The 21696-nt window shown below is 59.2% G+C and overlaps 2 protein-coding genes across 2 annotated transcripts; both read right to left on the reverse strand.

Moving 5' to 3' along the window:
* Nucleotides 1-8950, reverse strand: ADISSP (adipose secreted signaling protein). The gene is made up of 6 exons (XM_066548844.1): nt 8906-8950; nt 7655-7735; nt 4838-4992; nt 3014-3152; nt 1050-1166; nt 1-548 (listed from the first exon to the last, which is right to left on the reverse strand). The coding sequence occupies exons 2-6, from the start codon at nt 7671-7673 to the stop codon at nt 448-450; spliced, it is 531 nt and encodes a 176-aa protein (XP_066404941.1). The 5' UTR covers nt 7674-7735; nt 8906-8950; the 3' UTR covers nt 1-447.
* A 3889-nt stretch (nt 8951-12839) lies between these two features.
* SPEF1 (sperm flagellar 1) lies at nt 12840-18726 on the reverse strand. The gene is made up of 7 exons (XM_066549269.1): nt 18562-18726; nt 18357-18468; nt 16812-16962; nt 16250-16298; nt 15800-15857; nt 14975-15149; nt 12840-13092 (listed from the first exon to the last, which is right to left on the reverse strand). The coding sequence occupies exons 1-7, from the start codon at nt 18680-18682 to the stop codon at nt 12985-12987; spliced, it is 774 nt and encodes a 257-aa protein (XP_066405366.1). The 5' UTR covers nt 18683-18726; the 3' UTR covers nt 12840-12984.
* Between the last annotated feature and the right edge of the window lie 2970 nt (nt 18727-21696).

The following is a 21696-nucleotide window of genomic DNA, read 5'->3' on the forward strand; positions in this document are numbered from 1 at the left end:
ATATATATATTTGTAGGCACATAAAACCTCCTGAAACTTCTCCTGGTCCTTGTACCATGAGGAAAAAAGAAATGGGAAAAGAAAGAAAAAAACCAGGAAAATAATAGGAGAAAAACAGAAAAAAAAAAAACAAACCCAAAAAAGAGGCGCTGGCAGCAACACAAGGACACGGACGGCAGGGGGACGCGGCCCCAACCCCGAAGCCACCGGGGATCCCCCGCTCCCGCCCCACATTCCACAGGCAAAATTCCTCCCCCACCCCAGAAAAGAGGGAAAAATTCCCACCCCAAGAGGCACAATTCCCCCAAAACCCCCCCGGGGCTGCGGGGTGAGGGCGAAGCAGCGGCAGCAGCAGCGACGAGAGGGGTCCCGTCCCCCCTCCCCGCCCGCTTTGGGGACTGTGCTGTGCTTTGGGGACTTTGGGGTCCCCCGGGGTGGGGTTTGGGGTCAGTCGAAGCCGTGCCACTCGCTCTGCTCCGAGTCGTATTCCAGCTCGGCTCCCATGCAGCGCACCCCGTCCAGGAGCATCGGCGTCCCGTGGTGACGGTCTGGGGACAGCACGGGACACGGCTCGGGGACATCTCTTTTGAAGGGGTTTGTGGGGGTTTTAGGCTCCCAGTGTTGGGGCCGGGTGGGTGGGGGATGTGTTGTCCCTTGTGTCACCGCTGTGGTCACTGCCCCCAAGGGTGGTGACAGCCTCAGGGGGCTGGGGGTGGCTGGGGTATGGGGTGGGGGACATGGGGAGCAAGAGGGTGTTGGGGTTTATAGGGACGGTCCCAGGGACAGGGGACATCCCAGGGACAAGGTGGGGGTCCCAGGGACAGGGGCCCTGGGGACATTGGGGTCACCCCCCACCCTCTCCCTTCACCCCTTCTCAGGGCTCCCCTCAACCCCCGGGCTGGGGAGTTTTTGGGATGAAATCACCCATTTTGGGCAATTCCTCGACAGTGCCACACCTGAACTGGGACAACTGGGAAGAGTGGCTGGGCCTGGTGGAGGGGGGAAAAGGGGACAGGGAGGGACCCCAGAGCCCCCCCAGAGCCCCTTACCCATGACCCGGGCCTGGACGGTGACCTTGACGTGGCTGGGGCTGTGTCCGGCCAGGAGCAGCTCCTCCTTCAGCACGCCCTCCTTGTGCGCCATGTACTCGCAGCGCACGCTGTGCCCTGCCACGGGGACATGGAGGGGCTGCCTGTGCCAGCCTCTGCCCTCCTCACCCTGCCTGAGCCAGTCTGAGCCCTCCTCACCCTGCCTGTGCCCTCCTGAAGCTTCCCTGAACCCCTCCTGTCCTGCCCGTGCCCTCCTCATCCTGCCTGTGCCCTCCTCACCCCACCTGAGCCTTCCTCACCCCACCTGAGCCTTCCTCACCCTGTCTGTGTCCTTGTCACCCTGCCTCTGCCTGACTGTGCCCTTCCCACTCTGCCTGTGCCCTCCTCACCTTGCCTGTACCCTCCTCACCCTACCTGAGCCTTCCTCACCCTGTCTGTGCCTTCCCTGCCCTGCCCGTGCCCTCCTCACCCTGCCTGCACCTTCCTCACTCTGCCTGAGCCCTCCTCACCCTGCCTCAGCCTGCCTGAGCCTTGTCTGTGCCTACCCGTGCCCTCCTCACCCTGCCCGTGCCCTCCTCATCCTGCCCGTGCCAGCCTGAGCCCCTGTCACACTGCCTCTGCCCTCCTCACCCTGCCTGCACCCTTCTGAAGCTTCCCTGAACCCTTCCTGTACTGCCTGTGCCCTCCTTACCCTGCCTGCCCTTTCCTGAAACTTCCCTGGCCTTCCTGAACCTGAACCCTTCCTGTCCTACCTGTGTCTGCCTGCACCTTCCTGAACCTTCCCTGCCTGTCCCTGTCCCCTCCCTGTCCTGCCTGTCCCCCCCGCCACTCACAAGTTCCCCAGGGCTCCTTTCGTCTGCTCTGGAGAGGCCCTGGCCCCAGTCCCAGCTCCAATCCCGATCCCGGCTCCAATCCCGATCCCAGCTTCAATCCCAATCCCGGCTCCAGTCCCAATCCCAGTCCCAATCTTGGCCTCAATGCTGGTCCCATTCCCAGTCCTGGTCCTGGTCCCACTCCTGATTCCCACCTCAATCCTGGTCTGATCCTGGCTCCTGCCTCCAATCCTGGTCCTGATTCTGGCCTTGATCCCAGTCCCAATCCTGGTCCTGATCCCGGTTTCTGGCTCCAATCCTGCTGCCAATCCTGGTCCTGATCCCAGTCCTGATCCCAGCCCCAGTCCCAGCTCTGATCCCAGTCCTGATTCCAGTCCCAATCCCAGCCCTGATCCCGGTCCCGATCCTGATCCCGATCCCGATCCCAATCCCAGCCCCGATCCTGGATCCCTATCCTGGTCCACCCCCACCCCCGATCCCAATCCCGATCCCTGTTGGGAATCTCCAAACAAACCCTAAAGCGCTTTTTTGGGGTGGAGCCAGCGGTGGGTGGGAAAAGCCCCGTCCCTGTCCTGTCCCCACCCTGTCCCCGCTGCAGGGAGGGGACACCAAAGCCCAGCCCTGTCCCCACTGCCAGGAGGTGACACCAAAGCCCAGCCCTGTCCCAACTTGCAGGGAGGTGACACCGAGGGGACAGGGATGTGGGAAACAGCATCCCTTGGCTGTGGGACAGCTGGGATAGGACCGAGGTGGCCTTGGGGACCTGCGGTGTTCTCAGAACAGAGCCCGTGTCCCCAAGGAACTGCCACCCAGCCCAGGGTGACACTCAGCTGTCCCCAGGCTCCGGGATCCCATGGATGTGGCAGCGCCCAGTTGTCCCCAAAGTGGAGGGTGGCACCTCTTGGAGCAATCCTTGTCCCTGTCCCCTGTCAGGGTCTGGGGCCCCCTCGCCCCCCCCGGGAAAGGAAAATCCCAACAACAACAAAATAAGGGAATTTGGGGACATCCCCGAGGACAAGGAATTGTCACCTCCTCCCCGAGACACTGAGGGGACAATTCCTGGGTGTGCCCCCTTTGGAAAAGGGCCGGGTACAGAGTGGGGACAGTGGGGACAAGGAGGGGACACGGTACCTTCGGGCAGGGAGGTGACACTGACGATGCGCAGGTTGGGGTTGGGGACAGGGAGGGGACAGATGTCCTTGCCCAGGCTGGGCACGGGGGGCAGCACGAAGGTGATCTCGTACTTGTGCAGGATCTTCAGGAATCCCACCTGGAAAAAAAGCGGGATATGGGGGTGACACCACGGCCGGGGGTGTCACTGTCACCCCTCCCCTTGGGGGACAAGGGACACTGGAGAGTCCCCAGGAAGGCGGGGACAGCAGCTGGAGAGGGGGGGATTGTATCCTAAACATTCCCGCTGTTAAATCCGGGATTTGTGCCCTAAAAAATTCAGGAAATAATAAGCAGGAGATAATTTAGGAAATGACAGGAATAATTGCAGAAATAAATCAAGAAAAGGTAACAAACAGGATGATTTTGCCCCAAAACACCGCAGTAAAAATATGGAATTTTGGGACAAAATTTTGGGAATAAGGACCCGTGGATGGCACAGGAGCAGGGAGAGGTTTTCCAGCTGTCCCTGGAAAAGGTAGGAGAGGCTCTTCCCGTGGAATTTTTCCGCTGTCATGACAAAAAACAGAGCCCTGCAGAGCCCTGGAAAAATCCATTTTGGGAAGGGAATGATCCCTGAGGGAAAAAACATCCGGGGCCAGGATCCGGAGGGTGGAATTCCCAAAATCCATCCCAAAGAGCTGGAAAAGGATCCAGGGAGAACCTTCCAGAGCCTAAAGGGGCTCCAGGAGAGCTGGAGAGGGATTGGGGGCAAGGACAGAGGGAATGGGGACACTTGGGGAGGGATTTTGGGAAGGAATTCCCGGCTGGGCTGAAATTCCCAAATTTTTCTATGGATCCCTGGGAGTGTCCAAGGAACCAGGATGAGCTCCAAGCTTCCCCCCCCCCCCCCCCCCCCCAAACCATTTTTGGGATTTATCCCTTTAAAACAAGGACAGAGGGAATGGGGACATTTGGGGTGGGATTTTTGGAATTCCCAAAATCCCCCTATGGAGTGGGATCATCCCAAAATGCTGGAAAAGGATCTGGGGAGAAACTTCCAGAGCCTAAAGGGGCTCCAGGAGAGCTGGAGGGGGACAAGGACAGAGGGAATGGGGACACTTGGGGTGGGATTTTGGGAAGGAATTCCCGGCTGGGCTGAAATTCCCAGTTTTTCTGTGGATCCCTGGGAGTGTCCAAGGAATTAGGACGAGCTCCAAGCTCTTCCCCCCCCCCAACCAATTTTTGGGATTTATCCCTTTAAAACCCCAGAAAAACCCCCAGGATCTTTTCCCGGGCACATCCCAACGCCAGCAGGGACCCCCTCCCCATGTCCCCGTGTCCCCGTGTCCCCGTGGGTGGCACTGCCACCCCCTCATCGTCATGCGGTGGGAAATCAACAGGGGCCGCCCCCCCCCGGCGGCAGCGCCGGATTTGGGAATTTGGGACGGAATTCCGGGCACGAGGCTCTGACTCAGCGCTGGTGGCAGCTGCAGGTGCCACGCACGTTGGTGGCACCGCGGGTGGCTCCTGTCCCCTCCCCCTGGCGGCGCCCCCGGAGCCGTGACACCCACGGGATAACCGGGAAAAAGCTGGGAACGGCCCTGGTGGGATTCAGAACGGACCCAGCGTCCCCAAAACGGGGCAGAGGGGACAGTGCCGCGTGTCCCCCGTGTCCCCAAAGCCACCCAAACGTGGCGCTGGATTTGGGGGACAATCCGGAGTTGGGAATGACACGGAATTCTGGGGTGGCAATGCCTCCAGATCCGGGAATTTTGAGGAGTTGGGAGCCCCCGGAGTCCCCAGGGGATGGTGACACCCCCGCGTTGTCCCCCTGTCCCCCACCTTGACCAGGAAGTGGCCGTCCTTGTCCTGTGTCACCATCACGGCCGAGTCGTGCAGCTGCTCCTGGAAGTGGACGTGGCCCTGTGTCCCCTCCTGGTGGTGGCCCGGGGTCCCCTCGGGGGTGAAGCGCACCGCTGTCCCCTTCCCCTTGCTGCCTGCAGGTGACAAAGGGCCCGGTCACAGCCCTGTCCCCAGGGGAGGTGGCCTCACGTTGGGGACACGGGGCAGAGCGTGGTGGCACCAGGAGAGGCTTCCCTGTCACCCCTCCCTGCGTCACCTGTGGGGACCTGTGGGGACAGCCAGCTCCTCTCCGAGCAGGGAAAGGCCACCGGGCTGTGCCAAGAGGGTCCCCAGGCATCCCCAAGTGTCCCCAAGCATCCCCAAGTGTCCCCAAGTGTCCCCAGGCTCGGCAGACTCTGCTCCCTCCTTTGATGTCCTTAGGGCAAGTGACACAGGGACAGAGGGACACAGGTGACAAGTGAGCACAGCCAGCTCCCCTCTGTGCAGGGACCGGCCACCAGCTGATGTCCAGAAGGTCCCCAAGTGTCCCCAAATGTCCCCAAGCATCCCCAAGCGTCCCCAGGCTTGGCAGACTCCGCTCCCTCCTGTGATGTCCATAGGACAAGTGACACAGGCTGAGGACATGGGGACATGGGGCAGGGGACAGGTGAGAAGAGGGGAGAGCGTGGAAGTGCCACCAGCCCATGTCCACAGGGTCTCCAAGTGTCCCCAATTGTCCCCAAGTGTCCCCAGGCTCGGCAGACTCCGCTCCCTCCTGTGATGTCCATAGGGCAAGTGACACAGGGACAGCGGGACACAGGGACACAGGTGACTGCTGGCAGGGGACAGGTGAGAAGGGGGGAGAGTGTGGAAGTGCCACCAGCTGATGTCCAGAGGGTCCCCAAGTGTCCCCAATTGTCCCCAAGTGTCCCCAGGCTCAGCAGACTCTGCTCCCTCCTGTGGTGTCCTTAGGACAAGTGACACAGGGACAGCGGGACACAGGTGACAAGTGAGCTCAGCCAGCTCCCCTCCGAGGACCAGAATGTCCCAGGTGTCCCCAGGTGTCCCCTGGTGTCCCCAGGCTCGGCAGGCTCCGCTCCCTCCTCGGGCTGCGCGGTGTCACCCGCAAGGGAAGGTGACGCAGGGGAGGTGACGCTGTTGTGACAAGGCCAGCAGGACAGGCCACACGGCAGCGCCCGGGCCCTGCCACCAGCTTGGGGACAGCGCCGTCCCCACGGAGGCCCAAATCCCGTGGGATTTTCCACGTGCGCCGCTTCCATGGAAAATCCGCCCCTTCCTCCTCCTCCTCCTCCTCCTCCTCCTCCTCCCGCTCCCAGCTGGCAGCACATTGTCACCGCCGCCAGCAGCAGATTGTCGCCTCCCTTGTCGCCTGAAGAAAAGGCTCTTTGTGCTGGCAGCGCCGGGAATCCCGGGATTTAATGAGGCGGCTTTAATGAGCCGGGCTTTAATGAGCCGGGCTTTAATGAGCCGGGTTTAAGGCCCCGCCATTGTTCGGCCCCAGAGTCCCTCCCGCAGCCCCGGGGCGACAGCGAGGGACGCGGTGACAGCGCGGGGACACGCGTGGGGACCCTCCTGGGTGGCGATCCCGAAGGATCCGCGTGGATCCCGAATCCCGACCCTCGATAATCCCAAATAATAATCCCAAATCCCTTTGTCTCCCTGGTGGCACTTGGGGACATCTGGCCGCCCCCTCCCGGGCACGGGGACGCTGGGGACAGCGGGGTTGGAGCGGGAGGAAGGCGGGAATTGGGGTGTCCCGGGATTCGGGGTGTCCCGGGATTCGGGGTGGCCTCGGGAGGGGACAGCAGGGACCGGCAGGGGTGGCAGCCAGGGATCCGCTGGATCTGGGATTTCTGGGATCACAGAATCCCTTGGATCTGGGACTTACGGAATCTGGGATTTGTGTGATCTGGGATTTATGGGATTAGGGAATCCCTTGGATTTGGGATTTATGGAAGCAGGGAACCCCCTGGATTGGGGATTTATGGGATCTGTCATTTATGGGATCTGGGATTTGCAAGATCAGGGAATCCCTTGGATCTGAGATTTATAGGATCTGGGATTTATGGGATCAGGGATTCGTGGGATCAGGGATTTGTGGGATCAGGAAATCCCTTGGATCTGGGATTTATGGGATCTGGGATTTCTAGGAGCAGCAAATCCCCTGGATCTGGGATTTGTGGGATCTGGGATTTATGGGATCAGGTATTTCAGGGAACAGCCAATCCCCTGGATCTGGGATTTATGGGATCAGGGAACCCCCTGGGTCTGGGATTTGTGGGATCCGGGAATCTACTGGAATCTGGGATTTCTGGGATCTGGGATTGGTGGGATCAGGGATTTCTGGGATCAGGGGATCTGCTGGATTGGGGATTTATGGGATCTGGGATTTGTGGGATCAGGGAATCCCCTGGATTGGGGATTTGTGGGATCAGAACCTGCTGGACCCTCGGGGTCACCGCGTCCCCCAGGGGTCTCAGGGTCCCCTCCAAGATGTCCCCAACCCTTTTTTCCCTGGGAATTCCTGGGGCTCTCCTGCTCATCCCACGGGGAAGGAACCACCCCCGACCCCATTCCCGGGGAAATCCCCGGAGCAGAATCCCATAAAGATTCCTCGGGATTTGCTTCACCCCAAAGCGCTTTTGGGGTCCCTCAAATCCCTGGATGGGAACAGAGAGACCCCAAAAGCTGCGGGAAAACCCCAAATCCCTGGATAGGCACAGAGAGACCCCCAAAAGCTGCGGGAAAACCCCAAATCCCGGGATCGGGGGACAGGGAGGGGGTGTGGGCACTCACCCTTGCCGGCTGTCGCCATCTGTCCGTCCGGCGATGTCGCTGTCCCCAAGTTCAGCGGCCGGGGGGCATCGTCCGGGAATTCTGCGGGAATGGGGCGGGAATGGGGTGGGAAGGGGAAGGCGCCAATCCCATCCCATATTCCCCATCCCACTGCGGGGACAGCGGTGGCCCCGAGGTGGCCCCGAGGTGGCCCCGATGCTGGCGGGGAGGAGCCAGGGCCTGGAATGGGCATTCCCTCATCCCAAAGCTCCGGGAAAAGCGGGAATTAGGGAATTCCCTCCCCCGAGCGTGCCTCAGTTTCCCTCTTTTTTCCCCCCAAAAAAACGTCATCGAGGTTTGGGATTTTTTTTTTTGCCAGATTCCCGGCGCTGATCCCAAACTTGGGGCCCTTTCCCAAATGGTTTTTCCCAGGACAAACGGGAGATCAGATCCCAAACTTGGAGCTTTTCCCAAAATATTTTTCCCGGGGTAAACAGGAGATCAAACCCCAAACTTGGAGCTGTTCCCAAATCGTTTTCCCGGGATAAAAGGGAGATCAGATCCCAAACTTGGAGCTTTTCCCGAATATTTTTTTCCCGGGATAAACGGGAGATCAGATCCTAAACTTGGAGATTTTCCCAAATGTTTTTTTTCCCGGGATAAACGGGAGATCGGATCCCAAACTTGGAGCCTTTCCCAGATGGTTTTTCCCGGGATAAACACGCGGAGACGCCACCGCCAGCCGGGAATTCGGGATGTGACATCCCAAAAAATAAATAAATAAAAAAAAAATCCCCGGGATGGAATCGGAGGGTCAAACCTCCTCCTCCTCCTTGGGAAAGCCCCATGGGAGCGGGAATGCCGGCAGGGATTGGGAAAAGTGGAAACCCCAAAACGCCGGGAAATTCATGGGGGAGAAAAAAAAAAAAAAAAAAAACAAAATTTCGGGACAAAAACGGGATAAAAGAATGGAAGGGGGGAGCCTCTCCCGCGGAGGAAAATCCAGGGATTTGGGGCGTCCCAAGCCGCGCTGGGTGGGTGGGAAGGAGAGGTGTCCCCAGTCTCAGGACGGGGGTGACAGCTCCCCAGGAGGGGACAGCGCGGCCGCGGTTGTCCCCACCCCCCTTTCCCGGCGCCGTTTCAGCTCCGCCATCCCCCGCGGCCCTCCGGCCCCTCCGCGGGGCTGCCCCGGCTCCTGTGCCGCCCCCCGGCTGCCCCCGGTGCCCCGCAGTGTCCCCCGGTGTCCCCCCGGTGCCGCCGTGCCCCGCTCACCCCGCTGCTCCCGCTGCCCGCTTCCCGCTGCGGGGACACGCCCCCTCGCTCCTATTGGCCGGCGCGCCCCCACCTCGCTCTCCCATTGGTGGGCGCGCACGCCGGTCGCGCCTCCAGGCCACGCCCCTGGCGGTGCTTAACGGGGGTTGCCAAGGGGCGGGATTGTTGCTAAGGGGCGGAGTTAGGGGCGGGGATAAGGGGCGGGGCAGCCAATGAGGAAGGGCGCGCGCGCCGCGGGGCGCCCCCTTGTGGGCGGAGGGGAGGAGCGGGGGCGTTGCCATGGGAACGGGGAGGGGTGGGGGAGGGGCCTTTCCTTTCCTTTCCTTTCCTTTCCTTTCCTTTCCTTTCCTTTCCTTTCCTTTCCTTTCCTTTCCTTTCCTTTCCTTTCCTTTCCTTTCCTTTCCTTTCCTTTCCTTTCCTTTCCTTTCCTTTCCTTTCCCTTCCCTTCCCTTCCCTCTCATCCCACCCCATCCCATCTCCTTCCTATTTAATTCCATCTCATCCCATCTCATCCCAATTCCGTTAGATCCATCTAAGCCCAAATTATCCCAGTTCCTTCCTGTCCCATCCCACTGCACCCCAATTCCTTCCCATCCCATTTCAGTTCTGTCCCGTCACATTCAATTTCCTCCCTATTTAATTTCTTCCCATCCCATCTGATCCTATCTCATCTCCATCCCATCCATCTCATCCCATTTGATCCCAATTCCTTCCCATCCCAACCCTATTCAATCTATCTCATCCTATTTTACCCCAATCCCTTCTACTCTATCTCAGCTCCATCCCATCCCATCCCATCCCATCCCATCCCATCCCATCCCACTCCATCCATTCCATCCCATTGCATTTCCTCCCCATCTCATTTTATCCCACCCCATTTCATCCCAATTCCATCTCATCCCAAATCATCCCAATTCCTCCCATCCCAATTCTGTTCCATCCATCCATCCATCCATCCATCCATCCATCCATCCATCCATCCATCCATCCATCCACCGTCCGTCCATCCCAATTATCCCAATCCCATCGCACCCCATGCCCACCCCAATCCCAATCCCACCCCACCCAATGCCATCCCAATCCCAACCCCAATCCCATCCCACCTGACTCCCAACCCCAATCCCACCCCATCCCCAACCCCAGTCCCAACCCCAACCCCAATCCCAATCCCAATCCCAATCCCAATCCCAATCCCAATCCCAATCCCAATCCCAATCCCAATCCCATCCCACCTGAATCCCAACCCCAATCCCACCCCATCCCCAACCCCAGTCCCAGTCCCAGTCCCAGTCCCAATCCCAATCCCAGTCCCAGTCCCAATCCCAATCCCAATCCCCATCCCCATCCCAATCCCATCTCACCCCAATCCCATCCCAATCCCACCCCCACTCCCCCCGCTTGGCGCTTCCCGCCCCTCCTGGGGACATCCAGCCCTGTCCCTCCTGTCCCCATCCCGAGCTCCGTGTCCTTCCCACGGGGACAGGGGACAGAGAACGGTGCCAGTTCCCATCCGGAGAGCGCTGCGATTGTCCCCTGGGAATGCCGGCGGGACAGCGGGGTCAGGGGACACGTGAGGGACAGAGGGGACAGTGTCACCCCTGGGGGGCTGCTCCAGCTGCTGGAACGCTTAAAAATCCGGCATCCACATTCCCAGAAATCTGGGATCCACATTCCCAGCCATCCCTGGAGCCCCGGCCGTGTCCTTGTCAGCGGCACGATGACATCACACCTGGCTTGTCCCCAAGGGAGGGGACACCAGGCCTGCTTTGTCCCCAGGGCCCACCTTGTCCCCCTGTTCCCACACCGGCCGGAAATTCCAGGTTTTCCCTAAAAAAGCCACTCTGGCACGGGGACGGTCCCCAGAGCCACCCCTGGGCGTGTCCCCGTGGCTGGGGATGTCACCTGGTGAGGTGAGGGGAGGGAGGGGACACACGGGGGATGTCGCTGTCACCGGGCGCGGATTTGCTCCGGCTTTACAAAAACAACGGGATTTGGGAAGGGATTAAATCCCGGCGGCCACCGGGCGGGAGCAGCGGCCTCATGTCCCCAGGGTGTCCCCAGGGAATCCCCACAGTGTCACCAGAATGTCCCCATGGCATCCCCAGGGTGTCCCCATAGTGTCCCCATGGTGTCCCCACGGTGTCTCCAGAATGTCCCCATAGTGTCCCCAGGGTGTCCCCATGGTGTCCCCATGCTGTCCCCACTCTGCCATCCCCATGCTGCTGTCCCCGCCGATGTCCCCCCCTCCCACTGTGATGTCCCCACGGTGTCCCTATAGTGTCCCCACCCTGATGTCCCCATGGTGATGTCCCCACAGTGTCCCCACACGGCCATCCCCACCCTACTGTCCCTATGGTGTCCCCACCCTGCTGTCCCCTCTCTGGTGTCCCCACAGTGTCCCCACCCCGATGTCCCCACACAGATGTCCCCCCTCCCACACTGCTGTCCCCACTTTGCTGTCCCCATGCTCATGTCCCCACAGTGTCCCCACAGTGTCCCCACACCAATGTCCCCACTCTGCTGTCTCCATGGTGTCCCCACGCTGTTGTCCCTCCCTTGATGTCCCCACCGTGTCCCCACCCCGCTGTCCCCTTCCTGCTGTCCCCACAGTGTCCCCACTTTGGTGTCCCTGTCCTGATGTCTTCATGCCAATGTCCCCCACAGTGTCACCACTGTGTCCCCACACTGCCACCTCCACCCTGCTGTCCCCACACTGTCCCCCTCCCGCACTGCCATCCCCCCTCTGCTGTCCCCTCTCCACAGTGTCCCCACACTGCCACCACTTCCCCTGCTGTCCCCATAGTGTCCCCAGTGTCCCTGCATGTCCCTGGTGTCCCCACAGTGTCCCCAGCCCTGTCCCCTCCCCGCTGTCTCCCCAGCATCCCCACAAGTCCCTAGTGTCCCCACAGTGTCCCCACTGCTATCCCCACAGTGTCCCCAGTGTCCCCACAGTGTCTCCACAATGTCCCCATCACTGTCCCCTCCCCACAGTGTCCCCAATGTCCCCAGTGTCCCCCCAAGTCCCCAGTGTCCCTATAGTGTCCCCACCACTGTCCCAGCAGTGTCCCCAGCACTGTCCCCTCCCCATTGTCCCCCCAGTGTCCCCAGTGTCCCCTCAGTGTCCCCTCATGTCCCCAACAGTGTCCCCAGTGTCCCCACTGCTGTTCCCACAATGTCCCCACTGCTGTCTCCACAGTGTCCCCCCTGCTGTCCCCTCCCCAGGGTCACCCCACTGTCCCCCATGTCCTCAGTGTCCCCCTTGTCCCTGCAGTGTCCCCCCAGTGTCCCCAGTGTCCCCATGTCCCCAATGTCCCTAGTGTCCCCACAGTGTCCCCACCGCTGTTCCCACAGTGTCCCCCTTGTCCCTGCAGTGTCCCCCCAGTGTCCCCAGTGTCCCCATGTCCCCAATGTCCCTAGTGTCCCCACAGTGTCCCCACCGCTGTTCCCACAGTGTCCCCACAATGTCCCTAGTGTCCCCACAGTGTCCCCAGTGCTGTCCCCTCTCCACTGTCCACACAGTGTCCCCACATGTTCCCCGTGTCTCTACATGTCCCCCCTGTCCCCACAGTGTCCCCAGTGTCCCCACAGTGTCCCCACAATGTCCCCAGTGTCCCCACAGTGTCCACACTGCTGTCCCCCCAGTGTCCCTATAGTGTCCCCAGAGCTGTCTCCTCCCCACAGTGTCCCCCCAGTGTCCCCACAGTGACCCCACCACTGTCCCCTCCCTGCAGTCCCCACAGTGTCCCCAGTGTCCCCACAATGTCCTCAATGTCCCCACAGTGTCCCCAGTGTCCCTGTGTCCCCATAGTTTCCCCACTGCTTTCCCCACAGTGTCCCCCCTGCTATTCCCTCCCTGTTGTCCCTACAGCACCCCCAGTGTCCCCATTGTCCCCCCCATGTCCCCAGTGTCCCCTCACGGCCACTCTGACCCCTCCAGGATCCAACTCTTTAATCCCCAAATCCGCCGGGAGCCACCGAGGGCCACCGAGGGCCACCGGGAGCCACCGGGAGCCACTGCGCTGTCCCCGCGCTGTCCCCGCGCTGTCCCCGCACTGTCCCCGCGGTGTCGCTGTCGCGGGTCAGCGGCGCTGTCCCTGCAGCTGCTGCAGCCGCTGGCTCAGGTCGTCGATGCGGAGATTCTTGAGGAGCAGGAGCTGCTCCAGCCGCCCCACCTTGGCCTGCAGGATCTGCGGGAATCCCAAATCCCCAAAATCCCTAAATCCCAAAACCTCAAAATTCCCAAATTCCAAACCCATTCCAAGGGGTCTTCCCAGAGCAGGGAATTTTTTTGGGTTTTTTCCCAGAGGAATTTTGGGGTTTTTCCCACTGAGGAGAAGAGATGGATTTGGGATTTCCGCTCTACCTTGGCCTGCAGGATCTGCGGGAATCCCAAATCCCCAAACCCCCAAAATCCCAAATCCCCAAATCCCAAACCAATTCCAAGGGGTCTTCCCGTAACAGGGAATTTTTGGTTTTTTTTTTTGTTTCCCAGACGAATTTTGGGTTTTTTCCCAGAGGAATTTTGGGGTTTTTTTCTCAGACGAATTTTGGGGTTTTTTCCCCACTGAGGGAAAGAGATGGATTTGGGGTTCTGATCCCTTTCCCATAAAAAAATAAAACGGGAATTCCAGAATATCCCGCTGTTCCCATTCCCGGATATCCCTCAGAATTCCGGCCTTTCCCGAAATTTACATCTGTGCCGGGGAAAAGCCGGATTTGAGGGGAAATTTGAGGGAGGGGAAAAAGCGGGATGGGGGGATCAGGAAAAACCGGGAAAAACCGGGAAAAACCACGAAAGGGAGGACAGGGAAAAACCAGGAAAATTCGGGAAAAGCCGGGGAAAGCTGGGAAGGAGGATGGGGAAAATTTTAGTGAAGAAGGGACCGGGAAAAGCCAGGATAGGGGACGGGGAAAAACCGGGAGTAGGGGACACGGAAAAACCGGGAAAGGGGGACAGGGAAACGCCGGGAAGATGGGACAGGGAAAATTTTAGGGAAGGGACAGGGAACAATCAGGAGAAACCGGGAAAAACCGGGAAAAGCCGGGAAGGAAGGACAGGGAGAATTTTAGGGGAGGAACCGGGAAAAGCCAGGAAAGGAGACACAGAAAATTTTAGGAAAGAAGGGTCAGGAAAAAGCCGGGAAAAGCCAGGAATAGGAGACAGGAAAAAGCCGGGAAAGGGGGACAGGGAAAAAACGGGAAAAGCTGGGAAGGAGGGACGGGGAAAATTTTAGGGAAGGAGGAACCGGAGAAAGCCGGGAAAGGGGGACGGGGAAATTTTTTGGGAAGGAGGAACCGGAGAAAGCTGGAAAAGGGGGACAGGGAAACTTTTTGGGAAGAAGGGACAGGGGAAAACCGGGAAAGGGGACAGGGAAAGACTGGGAAAAACCGGGAAAAGCCAGGAATAGGGGACACGGAAAAGGCGGAAAGGGGGACAGGGAAACGCCGGGAAGGAGGGACATGGAAAAGTTTAGGGAAGAAGGGACAGGGAAAAGCGGGGAAAAGGGGACAGGGAAAGACTGAGAAAAGCCGGGAAAAGCCTGGAAAGGGGGACAGAGAAAATTTTTGGGAAGAAGGTTCAGGGAAAAGCCGAGAAGGGAGGATTGGGAAAAGCCGGGAAAAGCTGGGAAAAGCTGGGAATAGGGGACAGAGAAAAGGTGGGAAAAGGGGACAGGGAAAAGCCGGGAATAAGGGGCAGGGAAAAGCCAGGAAAGGGGGACAGAGAAAATTTTAGGGAAGAAGGGACAAGGGAAAGCTGGAAAAGGGGGGACAGGGAAAAGCCAGGAAAGGGGGACGGGGGAAAGCCGGGAAAAGCCGGGAAAAGCCAGGAGAGGGGGACAGGGAAAAGCCGGGAAAAGCCAGGAATAGGGGACATGGAAAAGGCGGGAAAGGGGGACAGAGATAAAAATTTTTGGGAAGAAGGGACAGGGGAAAGCTGGGAATGGGGGGACACAGAAAAGGCGGGAAGAAGGGCGGGGGACAGGTCAGTGTCGCGCGTGTCCCCCCGGGATGTCCCCGCACATCCGGGACCTCTCCGGAGCCCGGGACTGGGATTTGGGATGGGCTCACCTGGATCGTGTCCCGCGCCAGCTGCAGCGCCTGCTCGCGCTCCGCCAGCTGCTGTCGCATGTCCCCAGGGCCAGCCCCGGGCGGCGAGGGCACCGCCACTGTCACCGCCCTGGCGCGGCGGGGACACGGCCGGGGGGACAGCGCTGAGCCCTCCCAGAGGGGAGGTGCCCAGATCCTGAGCCCCGATCCCATGGGAATGTCCTCATCTCTCATGGGGACACCCAGGGACACCCAGGGACACCACGGTGACCCCCAAACCCCACAGTGACCCCAAACCCCACAGTGAGACCCTGACCCACACAAGGACCCCAAGAACCATATGGGGACATCCCAAACACTGCAGTGACCCCAAAGCTCACAGGGACCCCCTCAAACCCTCGCAGTGTCCCCAAACCCCTGTGGGGACCCCCCAAACCCTCACAGTGACCCAAACCCCACAGTGAGTCCCTGACCCACACAAGGACCCCAAGAGCCATATGGGGACCCCCTGACCCTCATGGGGACACCCCAAACATAGCAGTGACCCCAAACCACCCCAGGGATCCCCCCAACCCCACAGTGACCCTAACCCAAAACCCTCACACTGACCCCCTGACCCCACAGGGACCCAAAACCCCACAGTGATCCCAAACCCTCACAGGGACCCTAAAACCCACAGTGATCCCAAACCCTCACAGTGATGCCCCAGACCCCATAGAGCCCCCAAACCACCACAGGGACCCCCTGAGTCCCCTCAGTGACACCCAGAACCCCACAAGGACCCCACAGTGACCCCATAAACACCCCCTGACCCCAAAGGGGCCCTGTCCCCTGCCCAGCCCTCACCTGGCAGTGCTGTCCTGGCTGCAGCCCCTTCCCAAATCACTCTGGAGCCTGGGCTGGCCTGGAAAACCCACAGGGATGGATGGACAGACGGACGGACAGAGAGATGGATGATGGATGGATGATGGATGGATGGATGGATGGATGGATGGATGGATGGATGGATGGATGGATGATGGATGGATGGATGGATGGATGGATGGATGGATGGATGGATGGATGGATGGATGATGGATGGATGGATGGATGGATGGATGGATGGATGGATGGATGGATGGATGGATGGATGGATGATGGATGGATGGATGGATGGATGGATGGATGATGGATGGATGGATGGATGGATGGATGGATGGATGGATGGAGTAACCTGCCCCACACCGCTGTCGCCTCTCAGGGTCCCCAAAAAGTCCCAGTGAGGAATTTTGGGATCCTTTATCCCCCATCCCTTACCTGTGTCCAGGTACCTGCCTTCGTCCAATGCTGCTGACTCCGCTGGGGGCTGAGGAGAGGCAGGAAAACCCCTGGGACACCTGGGACACACCTGGGACACCCCTGCCACCAGCCCAGGTGACACCAACCTGGCCTGGGACTTTCAGGAGCAGCCCCAGCAAATCTGGGAATTCCAGCCCAGCCAGGAATTCCTTGCCAAGATCCCAGCCCAATCTCCCCTTTCCCAGTGGGAGCCATTCCCTGGCTCCTGTCCCTGCAGGCCTTGTCCCCAGCCCCTCTCCAGCTCTCCTGGAGCCCCTCCAGGGACTCTGAGGATTCCCTGGATTTTCCCTTCTCCAGGTGAACATTCCCAGCTCTCCCAGCCTGGCTCCAGAGCCGAATCCAGGAACGATTTCTGTTTGGAACAACCCTAAATCCCCTTCATTCCCACCTTCCCCTATCCCATCTTTTCCCAAACCCCAATATCCAACCTTTCCCGGGATCCCCATTCCTGGGAGTTCCCTATTTTTGGGAGTTCCTCCCTATTTTCGGGATTTCCTCCCCGTTTTTGGGATTTCCTCACCTTCCCAGCCCCTCCCTTGCCGTTCCTCTGCCTTTGCAGGATTTTGTCCCGCAGGAGCTGCAGGAGCTGCTCGGCCGTTCCCGGCTGGCTCCGCACCAGCGCCTGGATCATCTCCTCGGGCAGCCGCAGGTTCAGCTTGCTCAGCACCTTCCTGGAATTTGGGATCCATGGAACAGCCAGGGAGGTGGCAGAGGGACACAGAAGGATACAGGGGACACAGGGGGACACAAGGGGACAGAGAGGGACACAGGACACAGAGGGATAGAGAGGAACACAGAGGGACACAGAGGGACATGGGACACAGGGGGACACAGAGGGACAGAGGGACATAGGGGGACATGGGGGGATCCAGAGCCGGATCTCAGATCCAGAGCAGGATCTCAGGGAGCCGCAGGTTCAGCTTGCTCAGCACTTTCCTGGAATTTGGGATCCATGAAACTGCCTGGGAAGGTGACAGGGGGACACAGAGGGACACAGAGGGACACAGAGGGACACAGGGGGACAGAGGGACACAGGGGGACATGAGGGGATCCAACGCATGGATCCTCCCCTTGGGAGCCACAGGTTCAGCGCTTTCCTGGAATTTGGGGTCCATGAAACAGCCAGGGAGGTGACAGAGGGACACAGAGGGACATAGAGGGACATGGGACACAGGGGGACAGAGGGACAGAGGGAGACAGAGAGGGAGACGGGACACAGAGGGATAGAGAGGGACAGAGAGGGACAAAAGGGAACACAGAGGGATAGGGAGGAACACAGAGGGACACAGAGGGACATGGGACACAGGGGGACACAGGACAGGGGCGGACAGAGAGGGACAAGAGAGGGAGACAGGACACGGAGGGATAGAGAGGAACAGAGGGGACAGAGAGGGAAAGGGATGGACAAAAGCGGACACAGGGGAAAGAGAGGGATAGAGAGGAACAGAGGGGGACATGGGACACAGGGGGACACAGAGGGACACACAGGGACACAGGGGGACACAGAGGGACACAGAGGGACACAGGGGGACACGGGGGGATCCAGTGCCAGATGCGGATCATCTCCTCGGGCAGCCGTAGGTTCAGCTTGCTCAGCACCTTCCTGGAATTTGGGATCCATGGAACACCCAGAGGAGGTGACAGAGGGACACAGAGGGACATGGGGCACAGGGGGACACAGGGGGACACAGGGGGGCAGAGGGACGGAGAGGGACAGAGGGGGACAGAGGGGGGACACAGAGGGACAGAGAGACACAGGCGGACAGAGAGGGAGATGGGACACAGAGGCACAGAAAGGGAGAGAGAGGGACACAGGGAACACCGGGGGACACAGAGGACACAGAGTCACAGAGGGACACAGAGGGACCCAGAGAGGCACAGGGGGACACAAGGGGACACCAGTCCCCACCCGCTGCACGCCACGGTGGCTCTGTGGCCATACGGAGCTGTCGGGATGTGACGAGCAGGGCGACACCGCCCGCAGGACAGGTGGGGACAATCTGGGGACGCCCCGGGGGGGGGGTGGGGGGGGGGGTCACACGGAGCTGGTGGCGCCTGTCCCTACCTGTTGAGGTGGCCCCAGTTGGCGACTTTCTGCGCCGTGGAGCTGGTGGGGACAAAGCTGTGCAGCTCCACCAGGGAGGGGAAGAAGAACTTCACCACCTCGGCCGCCAGCACTGCGGGGACAGTGGGGACACGCTGCGGGTGGCACCACAGGGACAGAGGGACAGCCCGCCCCGGCCACCCCGCCGTGTCCCCGCAGGGCCAACCGCCGTCGCTGAAGTCGCGGGCGATGTTCCTGCGCGGCCGCGACAGTGGCACCGTGTCCAGCCAGCGGTACAGGGACACCAGCGACGCCTCCGGGCCCGCCTCCGGCCCCTCGGCCGCCATCAGGGCCCGGCCTCAGCGTCCCCGCTGCCATGGCAACAGGGGCGGCGCCTGATCAGAGCGTCGCGGCGCCATGGCAACGGGGGCGGGGCCTGAGCAGAGCGTCGCGGTGCCATGGCAACGGGGTCGGGGCCTGAACAGAGCGTCGCGGTGCCATGGCAACGGGGGCGGGGCCTGCGTGGAGCGTCCAATTGCCATGGAAACGGGGGCGTGGCTTTAATGAAGCGGCTCTGCTGCCGTGGCAACGAGGGCAGGGCTCAATGGGAGCGTCGCTGTTGCCACGGCAACAGGGGCGGGGTTTAATGGGAGCATTTCTGCTGCTATGGTAACGGGGGTGGAGCTTGAAGGAAGAGTCGCGGTGCCATGGCAATGGGGCGGGGCATAATGGGAGCATCCCATTGCCATGGGGAAGTGGGCGGGGCTTACTGGCGTCGCTGCTGCTATGACAACGGGGGCAGGGCTTCATGGGAGAGTCCTGTTGCCATGGCAACGGGGGGTGGGGCTTCAGGGGAGCATTTCTGCTGCCATGACAATGGGGGCGGGGCTTCAGGGAGCGTCGTGGTGCCATGGCAACAGGAGCAGGGCTTGCAGGGTGCACCCTGTTGCCATGGAAATGGGGGTGGGATATGAACATTGGGATGGGATATGGACTTTGGGATTAGATATGAACATTGGGATTGGATATGGACGTCGGGGTGGGATATGGACACCAGGGATGGGATGTGGACAGTGTGGATGGGATATGGACACTGGGAATAGGAAATGGACACTGAGGTAGGATATGAATATTGGGATAGGATATGGACACTGGGATGGGATATGGACACCATGAGTGGGATATGGACATTGGGGTGGGATATGGGCGCTGGGATGGGATATGGATATTGGGATGGGATATGGACACTGGGATGGGATATGGACACCATGAGTGGGATATGGACATTGGGGTGGGATATGGGCGCTGGGATGGGATATGGATATTGGGATGGGATATGGACACTGGGATGGGATATGGACACCATGGATGGGATATGGACACTGGGATGGGATATGGACACCATGGATATGATATGGACATTGGGGTAGGATATGGACACCGGGGATGAGATATGGACACCGGTAATGGGATATGGACATCATGGATGGGATTTGGACATCATGGAGGGGGTATGGACACCGCGATATGATATGGACACCATGGATGTGATATGGACACAGGGATGGGATATGGACACCATAGATGGGATTTAGACACAGGGATGGGATATGGACACCATGGATGGGATATGGACACAGGGATGGGATATGGACACAGGGATGGGATTTAGACACAGGGATGGGATATGGACACCATGGTTGGGATTTAGACACAGGCACAGCCGCAGGAGGTGACAGTGACACCCCCAGATCAGGGGCTGGTCGTTATGGCGGTGAATGGGACCCCCCCCCCCAGCAGGAAGAATCGGCCCCACCTGCACCCGGGTGTGGAGCTCTCAGCTGTCACCTCCTCTTTGCCCCGTCCCCCAGCCATGTCCCCCCCTGGCCGGGCCGTGTCCCCGAATTCCCCCCTCAATTGTCCCCCCGCGGTTTCCCGCTGCGCCTTCAGCCCCGCCCATCCTCCGACCCCGCCTCTCCACTCCGTTCCGCTTCCAATTGGCTGCACCTCCCGTCAATAATCCCGCTGCGCCCCACCCCTCTGTTTGCCACGCATCGAGTACTTCCGGTTTATCTTCGACTCCACCCTCCGCGCCTTTCTATTCGCTACAATTCCCGCCGATCATAGCTTTAACCAATCATCTTCTTGTCCCCGCCTATCACGCACTCCCATTGGTTGATACCGCCGCCATTTTTGCATAAAAATCGGCGGCGCGGCGCTGGGCGCCCCCCTGTGGACGCGGCGCGGCCCCCGTGGCTGTCGCGCTGCGCTCCGGGGCCGGCGACCGCGCTGACATATCGCGACATAGCGGCCTCACCGCGGCTCCTCGGCGCGCCGAAGGGCGGCCGCGCGCTGGTGGCGCTTCCCCCGCGGTGTCGCTGGGCACGGCGGGTGGCACCTTGGGGACATCCCCGCTGGCTTTGTCACCTGTGTCCCTGTGTGACGTCAGAGCCCCCCCCATGGGATTTCCCCCAGGATTCCCTCCCTTCCCCCCCCCCCCCCCCACTTTTTAAAAATTTCCCACCCATTTTTTCCACCTTTTTCTTCCCCCTCCCCTCTTTTCCATTCTCACCCCCCTCCCTCTTTTGATTCATTTTCCTCCCTTTTTGTTCCCTTTTTCCCACCCTATTTCCCGCCTTTTTAATTTAATTTTCCACCTTTTTTACACCTCTCTTCTCCCCCTTTTTAGATTCCATTTTTCCTCCCCTATGTTTTCACTTTTTTATTCCCTTTCTCCCCCTCATTTTCCCCTTTTTATTCCCTTTTTTCCCCCTTTTTTCCTCATTTTTATTCCCTTTTTTCCCATACTTCCGCATTTTTAATTCCCTTTTTCCTCCCCTTTTCCCCCTGGACATTTTTTGCTTTCTTTTCTTTTTTCTTCTTGTTTTTGTTTGTTTGTTTGTTGTGTTTTTTTTTGTGAGACTGATATTTTTTGAGGGGGTTATTTGGGTTTGTTCTAGGGATCTTGGTACTTTTTGGGGATATTTTAGGTTATTTTGGTTCTTTGTAGGGTTTTTTTGAGCTATTTTGGGGTTATTTGGCATTGTTTTGGACTTTTGCATTTGTTTTGGTTTTTTGGGCTGTTTCTGGTGTTTTTTGGATATTTTGGGCGGTGTTGGGGGTTATTTTGGAATTATTTGGGTTTGGTTTTTGTATTTTTGGGAGTTTTTTTTTATTTTTTGTTGTCTTTTTTGGGTGATTTTTGGGGTGTTTTAGGGCTTATTTTTGGCCTATTTGGGGTTTTGGGGGTATTTTATGGTGGTGTTTTGTGGTTTTGGGGCTTACTTGTGGGTGATTTTGGGCTTGTTTGGAATTTTTTGGGTTTTTTTGTGGGTTTTTTTGGGGGGGTTATTTGAGGAAC

Source organism: Molothrus aeneus, chromosome 4 (assembly GCF_037042795.1).
Source record: "Molothrus aeneus isolate 106 chromosome 4, BPBGC_Maene_1.0, whole genome shotgun sequence".
Lineage (NCBI taxonomy): Eukaryota > Metazoa > Chordata > Aves > Passeriformes > Icteridae > Molothrus > Molothrus aeneus.

Bases quoted from the DNA above. Each gene is read 5' to 3' on its own strand.
- ADISSP (XM_066548844.1), bottom strand. The intron at 1,167-3,013 runs GTACCGTGTCCC...TCCCCGTGGCAG, and splicing joins TGTCACCTCCCTGCCCGAAG to GGCACAGCGTGCGCTGCGAG. The intron at 549-1,049 runs GTAAGGGGCTCT...TGCTGTCCCCAG, and splicing joins CGTCCAGGCCCGGGTCATGG to ACCGTCACCACGGGACGCCG.
- SPEF1 (XM_066549269.1), bottom strand. From the start codon at position 18,682: ATGGCGGCCGAGGGGCCGGAGGCGGGCCCGGAGGCGTCGCTGGTGTCC. The intron at 18,469-18,561 runs GTTGGCCCTGCG...CTGTCCCCGCAG, and splicing joins CCGCGACTTCAGCGACGGCG to TGCTGGCGGCCGAGGTGGTG. The intron at 15,150-15,799 runs GTGAGGGCTGGG...ATCGGGGCTCAG, and splicing joins AGCCAGGACAGCACTGCCAG to GATCTGGGCACCTCCCCTCT.